The sequence below is a fragment of the Condylura cristata genome, unplaced genomic scaffold (assembly GCF_000260355.1).
Source record: "Condylura cristata isolate star-nosed mole 26May11 unplaced genomic scaffold, ConCri1.0 scaffold00016, whole genome shotgun sequence".
NCBI lineage: Eukaryota > Metazoa > Chordata > Mammalia > Eulipotyphla > Talpidae > Condylura > Condylura cristata.
The window spans coordinates 4,101,436-4,109,670 of NW_004567117.1; the positions used below are offsets into that span (position 1 = coordinate 4,101,436).

The 8,235-nt window shown below is 35.9% G+C and overlaps 1 protein-coding gene across 1 annotated transcript in view; it reads left to right on the top strand.

Moving 5' to 3' along the window:
* The window catches only part of PPP4R1 (protein phosphatase 4, regulatory subunit 1), a 40,557-nt gene that overhangs the window by 15,147 nt on the left and 17,175 nt on the right, over nucleotides 1-8,235 (top strand). The window contains exon 9 of the mRNA XM_004683739.2: nucleotides 3,808-4,334. Coding sequence (XP_004683796.2) covers nucleotides 3,808-4,334 — 527 coding nt within the window. The remainder of the gene's footprint in view (nucleotides 1-3,807; nucleotides 4,335-8,235) is intronic.

Consider the following 8,235-nt stretch of genomic DNA (forward strand, 5'->3'; position numbering starts at 1 on the left):
CTGAAGATGTTAATTGTAAGCTTATGTAAACACTAAAGGAAACTTTAGGTCTTTTTAAAAGAAATTGCTGGGTTACCTCTGATGCTCTTTATTTTAACCTAATCTCTTAGAAGATAGGACAATTCTCTTGTTTTGCCTCTTTAAATTTCAAAACAAGACTATCAGAAATTTGGAATTCAGCATTTTCATTTTGCAGTTAACTGGTAGCCAGCTTTTAGAAAATAATTTTTTTTTTTTTTTTTAAAGATTTATTTATTTGTGCATACAGAACCGGGGTACAGGCCAGAGGCTCAGGGGCGGTGAGAGGCCTCACCAGAGACAGAGTGGGGAACAGAACAGGCAGATCGACGAAGTACACTGCTGAGGGGAGCAGCGGGCGGGCCAGGAGAGGTCTGCCACACCATGTGGTCACCTCCGGGGCAGGCGGGAATTGAACTCATGCGGAAGCAGCTTTAGATTCTCAGTGCAGTGCTTTAACCCGCTGCGCCACCAGGGAGGGCCTAGAAAATAATTTTTTAAGGAATTTAATTTTTGATTATTTGAAGAACCTGTCATTCATATATATAGTAATTTTATCCAGAACCTATCACTAAGGGAAACTTTTTTGTCTCTCTTGGTTATCTTTTTTTTTTAACTGTAGTAAGAGTTTTAAGTTTGGATAAACTAATTTTATGTTTATTAAACAGAGTGACATGACCAGTCATTCTTCTGGGTTTTTGAGTTTTTTCTCTGTTCAGATAATAAAATTTAATCTTAATACTAAGATGAAAGTAGTGACCAAAATCTTTGGCTCTTTGGGTAGCTTTCATACTAAGTGGCTTTCTAATTAGGTTCTTTGTGTTATTTTAAATGGAAAGAAAACAGATGAAGTCTTAAAAGTTTTACCCATTTGCTTCCCACCTCAACCAAACAATAAGTTGTTACTCTGATTTTTTTAATGTATTTTGAATGGTATTAGAAAATTATAATTTCCATATGCCCCCCATTCAGATTGTTCAGATGTTAATGTTTTATTTTGCTTCCCCCACCCCAAATTTGTTGTCTAAATTTTAAACATCGTAGTTTTCTTAAATATTTTCCTGTTTTCTCAAAATACAAAAATATTACATAATAACAGTCCAATTGGCAAAATGAAGAACTTATCATTGATACTATTTATCTAGACTATTCAAATTTTACCAGTTTTCCTTAAAACAAAACTTCTTTAAAAAAAAGGCAAAATATATTTTTACTAAGGACAGAATGATTAGAGCTTATTAAATAAATACATTCATTTATAGAAGACTCGCTTATTTTGCACAGTAGCATTAATTTCAGGAACTGTTCTGGAGGGGACAAATCCTGTAGGTGATCTAGGCCAATAGCTCAATTTTGTACATAAAACTAAATGAGCACTGTGTTCTAAAATTTTTAAGAATCAGTCACAGTTCACACTGCTTTGAAAATTGTATTTGTTGAAATCTGAAGGAATCAGAGAAGTTGAAACTTTTATGTGAATACGTGGTATCTGTGTTTAACCTGCACTATTAATAGGTGTTAGTCACCTTCTTGTAAACCTTCTGGTTAATATCGTTTATTCTGTGTATTTTTTTAAAAAAGATTTATTTATTTATACATACAGAACTGAGGAGGTACAGGCCAGAGGTGCAGGGGTGGTGAGAGGATTCACCAGAAACAGAGTAGGGAGCAGCACAGGTAGATTGATGAAGTACACTGCTGAGGGGAGCAGCAGGCGGGTCAGGAGAGGTCTGCCACACCATGTGGGTCACCTCCAGGGTAGGCTGGTATCGAACTCATGCTGAAGTAGCTTTAGCTTCTTAGTGCTTTGCTTTAACCCGCTGCGCCACGAGGGAGGGCCCTATTCTGTGTATTTTAAGGCACATAATATTTAAAGGGAACATCTTTAATTTTTTTTTTCTCCACACCTACCTCACAAATTTAATGTACATATTCATTCATTTCATAATGTTTCTTAGAAAGGGGTTTCTCTAGCAACAAGGAAAAATAAAAGTTTACCCATTTAATCTTCTACCTTTGTTTGGAGCATGTATTCTTTCATCTCAGAGACACATTTTATTATCCTATTTCATTACTTTCCTAAGTTGAATTCTTTCATCTTTTCTGACCTCTCTCCTTGGTGACTGAAAATATGCTTGCCCTTACCATTCTTTCATACAAGCAAGAAGATGCCTTTCACACATTGTTGTATCATACAACTATCTTATTTTTCTTTATCCACATTTGCCTCAGAACCATCCAAGGTCCTCATACATTCTTGCTAATTTCCATTTCTTTCACCAGTGTCTGACCAATTTGCCATGGGTATCACCCCTTAGAATTTGACAGCTACCTGAGAATATCTTGAACGTGAACTTTTCACTTTCAGTTGGTGCTTCCTGCATCTCTTCAGTTGTGCTAGCCAGAAATCTAGAAAGGCTTCCCAGATGCCCACTTTGTTTCCAATCTCCAGCATGTAACAAGTTAACAAATCTTACTAGTTTTGTCATCATTTAAATTTTTCAGCCAATCTTTAGCACCAGAGACACAATTGTCATTCAGAAGGTCATCACTCTCGCCTATCCTTAACTCCTGCTTCCTGTCTTAACTCCAGCCCATTATCTGCAGTGCATCCAGAATGACCTTTCAGAAAGAATACATCAAAAATGTAATTACCTTAATTCTTTGTATCCTGTAGCCCATATGATAAATGTCAAAGGAATTTAACATCTGTTCCTGAAAAGTTTTTAGCCATCGTTTCCTTCTCTTCGTCATAATTCAGTACTATTATCTGAGTTTATTACACTTATGTCACTCTGCTTTTTGTATGTTGTTTTCTTCTTTGAGTGCATTTTCTTCAGTCTCCTAAACATTTGTTTCTTCTAAATGCAACTCATTATTTCCTCTAAAGCCTTTAATTTCAGTTCCCAACTTTGCTGCCTCTATTCAGTGTGCATGCTTTTTTCCATACTTAACGTTCTGTAGGGCAGTTATTTGATTATATGTTCATTTCTCCTGTGTGCTTCTAATTATAATTTTATGGGCAGTATCTGTATCTCATCTACGTATAAATTCTCAGTTTTGATTTTATTTCCTGGCTCCGAGTAGGTGCTCAATCCTTGTTTAATGTTAAATCTAAATGGATCAAAAATAGGATAAACATGAAAAAACTTACTGTAGGGCTCTGGTTTAACTAATGGATGGTGATAATCAGTGGACTTTAATTTAGGGATTTGTCCTTATCAATTACTTTATGATTTCATTTTGGAAAATCCTTGAGGAATATAGCTGAAAAGTGTGGAAGAAATAATTATATTCATATTTAGCAGACCTTAATATATTTTGTGAGACAGTAAATAAAGGTCTTTTTCTAATAATGTGTAGTTTCTTTATAATGTAAGCAAATAGGTTGTAACTCTCAGCTTTCAGTATGTCATTGGAGCAGAGTGGCAATACAAATCCTAAAAATCAGATACCTTTAAAAATGTATCCATCTTAAAATGCATTGGAGGAACTTATCATCCTACTATTTTTCTTTAGTTTTTTTATTATTGAAATTAGTATGGTATTGTAGAATCCCAGAATTCTTAAATGTTACATCCCCAACTAGTATGTACTACTTTAATGATTATGTCTCTGAACACAGTGCATCTGGTGGAAAAAGAAGCATTACTAGTAATATACACAAGCTACAGTCTATAGAAATCTGTAATTTTTTATTTAACTTGTCTCAATGCTTTCATTGATTTTTTTTTAGTAATTATTTTTATACTTTCATTTCCCCTCCCCTTCCCAATGAAACAATAAAAGGATCAGAGATCAAGAAGCCCAAGAAGATGTACAAATCAGGCCAGAGGAGGATGTTCCTGCAGATCCTAGTATTAGTAATTCCAGTGTCATACTGGAAAACACACTGGAAGATCGGGCGGAAGCATCTAGGAAATCTCCAGGTGAAATGAGTGTTCCAGTGGACAGCTCTTTACTTTGTACTTTGTCCTCAGAATCTCATCAGGAAGCAGCTAGTAATGAGAATGATAAAAAACCTGGTAACTACAAATCTACATTACGGCCAGAGGTTGGCACCAGTTCACAAGATTCAGCTGTCTTAGATCAGGAATTGTACAATTCTTTCCACTTCTGGAGGACTCCTCTTCCTGAAATAGATCTAGATATAGAGCTTGAGCAGGACTCTGGGAGTAAACTCACCCCAGAGAGACCAGAAGAAATATGTGGAGTCACCATTCCAGGTTCTCCAGATGTCTCTATGGCCACCAGAAAGGAACTTGAAGAAATGATAGAAAATCTAGAGCCCCATATCGATGATCCAGATGTTAAAGGTATGGACGATTTCATCAAATTCTTTATCCTAAAGCTGGTATAAATTGTTACTTTCTGACAATTTCCCCCAGAAAAATTACCTTTTAAAATTATGGCTGTTGTCATCATGTCTTTTTTATTGTTCTGTCCTTGTAAGTTGTCTTGATAAATGTATTAAACTGATTTTTATGAAATTTCACTTAAGCTCATTAACATAAACGAATCTTTTGATTCACAGATCACCTCTGAATTTTCACTTAATGTTTAACATTTGCAATATTATATCTTGACCCCTGCTTTAAATATTTTACTCTGAATTTTATTAGTTTTTCTAAAAAAATAGTGAATATAGTTAATATTTTCTAAACAAGCAATAGTCTATTAAGAGATAATAGTAACTATTTTCTTGTGTAATATTATGTTTTAAGAGTTGTAGGCTTGCAAGAGTCGTTTTTATTTCCCAGTTTGTCTTTTTCCCATTGGATTGCGTATCATGTAGATTCTTTCCTTATGAATAAGTCCTAAAAGATTGACTTTATTACATGTTGATGTCCATGTGGCTAGAACCTGAAGGAGATGTGACCTTTCTGATGCTTTGAAGACTACATGATGATTCCTATAACCATTTAGGGAAATACAAAATATTATTTAAAACAAAACAGTTTTTGAAAAATCATAGAAGCTTTTAGATCTTCTATTACCATGGGATTGTTTTCCTTCCTCATTCCAAAAAAACAAGAAGTTTTTACACTATTAGATTGTGCATTGTTAGGAAATACTCTTTTTAAAGCAGATGTAGTGATATATTTCTAAAAAATACAAAACTTTGTTGTATTTAAATTGCATCATTGGTGTTGCAGTTAGCAGTTATCTTTACTTGACTTTATTATTAGATTTCCTATTATAATTTTATACTTGTAGAAAACTGATTTAATTAAAAACCAAGCATATCCTGTTAAAAAAAATTATTTACGGCCCTCCCTGGTGGCGCAGCGGGTTAAAGCACAGCACTGAGAAGCTAAAGCCACTTCCGCATGAGTTCGATTCCCGCCTGCCCCGGAGGAGACCACATGGCGAGGCAGACCTCTCCTGACCCGCCCGCTGCTCCCCTCAGCAGTGTATTTCAGTCACTCTGCCTGTTCTGCTCCCCACTCTGTCTCCGGTGAAGCCTCTCGCCACCCCTGCACCTCTGGCCTGTACTCCTCAGTTCTGTATGCATAAATAAATCAATCTTTAAAAAAAAATTATTTACATAGAATATTTATATTTACATTGTTGTTCATTTTAAAACATTAACCTCCCCCCTCCAATATATCCCATAGAACTTCTCCCCCAATTTGCCCATGCACCATCACCACAGTCCCCTCTGCCCTTCCCTTCGGCCTTTGGATCCTTCCCCCACCCTACTACAGGATATCTCTGGTTTATAATTGATAATTGTCTGGTTTTGTTTTATTATTTTTCCCCAAGTCTTATTTGGTTCCCCTATATTCCTCCTCTAAGTGAAAACATTAGTTTTCTTTTTTCTTATTTCACTGAGCATGATCCCTTCGCATCCATGTCACTGTGAATGGCATGTGTTTACCTTTGGTTGCTGAGTAGTATTGTGTATATAGACCAGATCTCCTTGATCCAATTGTCTACTTTGGGCATTTGGGTTGTTTCCAGGTTTTTCTATTGTAAAGAGTACTACAGTAAACATAAGGGTACAGGGTACCTTTTAAATCAGTGTTTTTGTGTCCTTTGGGTAAATTCCTAGTAGTGAAATTGCTGGGTCATACAGTAGCTTCATTTTTTTAAAAACTGAGCATATTCTTGATTGTGTGTGGTATTTTATGATATAGCAAGTCTGCAGCTTTCATTTTGTTTGATCAGGTAAAATCTTCATCACAGTCTTGCCTTTATCCCTTCCACCCCCAGAAGAGAATTGAAGCATACAAATTAGCTAAGGATTCAGCCCTTGAAAAATGTTTGTCTTTTACAGCATTCCACTTTTTGTTTAAATAAGTATGATTTTATCAATTAGGGTATTTTCAGTGGCTTAAACTCTAGTAACTCATTTGTCTTTTACTTACACTCCACTTTTCTTTATACTTTTTCTGACACCATTTTTATGAAAAAGAAAAATTGCTAGTTAGGCTTTAATCCTATTCCAATAGATCTTGCTGTCTTAGACTACCTGCTAGTTCTCTGATACATATTGGGCACTTAACAAATTAATTAAAATTTACTTTAGTGCTTCCATAGTGGCACAAGGAGTTAAATACCAGCACTATGGAGCTATCTGCAGCCACTGTAGCATAAGTTCAGTCCCTGGCCAGGGATATAACCCACATGGCACAGCAGACCTCTCCTGTCTTGCCTGCTGCTCCCCACAGCAGTGTATTTCAGTCATTCTGCCTGTTCTGCTACTGTCTTTGGTGAATCTTCTCACCTCACACACCTCTGGCCTACCCATCAACTCTTATAGACATAAATAAATCTTAAAAAACTCAATTTTTTAAAAAATGCACTTTAAATTCCTTTTCTTAGTAAGCTAAAATGTGCACAGTTTGCTTTTAAAAAATGTGTACAAGTCTTAGAATACAACTTTGTGAAATAGCTAACATTATTCCACTTAAAATTGTTCTGTAAATTTGCAGGTTGTATTTGAGAGATTTCAACACAAATACTGTGTTGTGATTTAATCTGTTCCATATCTCAGTCAGCTCTTACACCTAATGTAATTTAGATATGTCACATTCTTTCTGTTCATAATGATACTTTCATAACATATCCATTAATTGATTCATTCAGAATACTTAATGAGCACCTTGGCTGTGGACCAGATGCTCTTCTAAGCACTAAATATATAGCTGTAACAAATCAGACAAAAATCATAGCTTTAAAGAAACATGAGATACGTAACCTGTTAGGTATTGAACTACAACATAAATGAGTAATTTCATAATTTACTGATGAGGCTGCAGAAATCTTGAACATTTAATTCTTTTGGAATTTGAGGCCATATTTAACTCTGTTCATTTAGTAACTGTGCCTTAATTTTCCATAGCATTGTTTTGAACATTTAAAGGAACTATACCTAATTTTGAATATTTTCTCTTTTCTAATACTGTCTTTAAACTGTCAGAAAATACCTTTTTGGAAGACAGAACTATGATCTAAAATTGGAACGTTCTAACCAGAAACTTAGACTATTTGTGTTTCCTATGTAAATTTTTTTCTTGACTCTTGGTGTGTAAGATCATTGGGAAGCACTGGAAGGCAGAATTACTATAACATTTAGCAGAAAAACCATGCTAAGGCATACCCTCAAAAGTGAGGCACTTTGCTTAAGCCTCTGTGTCACTTGTTCTTTTCCCTATTCCTTGGGAAATATCATGGGAGACTATACTTAGGTTTTCATTTTTTCTCTTAGGGCGGGCACCTTTTGCTTTTCATAGCTTTGTTAATGTAAAACTCTTATTTTGTGGCCTCCCTTATAGTGCCCCGGGTTAAGTCTCAGCACTACAAAGCTATCCTCAGCCACTGTAGCATGAGTTTGATTCCCAGTCACAGAGGTGACCCACGTGGTGTAGCAGACCTCTCCTATCTTGCCTGCTGCTCCCCTCAGCAGTGAATTTCAGTCTGCCTGCCTGTCCTGCTCCACACTCCTGTCTCTGGTGAATCCTCTCACCACTCCCTTCCCCCAACCCTGCACCTCTGGTCTATACTCTAGTTCTTGGATGCATAAATAAAATAAAATCTTTTTAAAATAAAATAAAACTCTTACTTTTCTAGATACATTGTTTTTTCTTTAGGAATTTTTCTTTAAAAGATTTAATAGTGTTGGCCCTCCCTGGTGGCGCAGCGGGTTAAAGCACAGCACTGAGAATCTGAAGCCACTTCCGCATGAGTTCGATTCCCGCCTGCCGCCTGCCC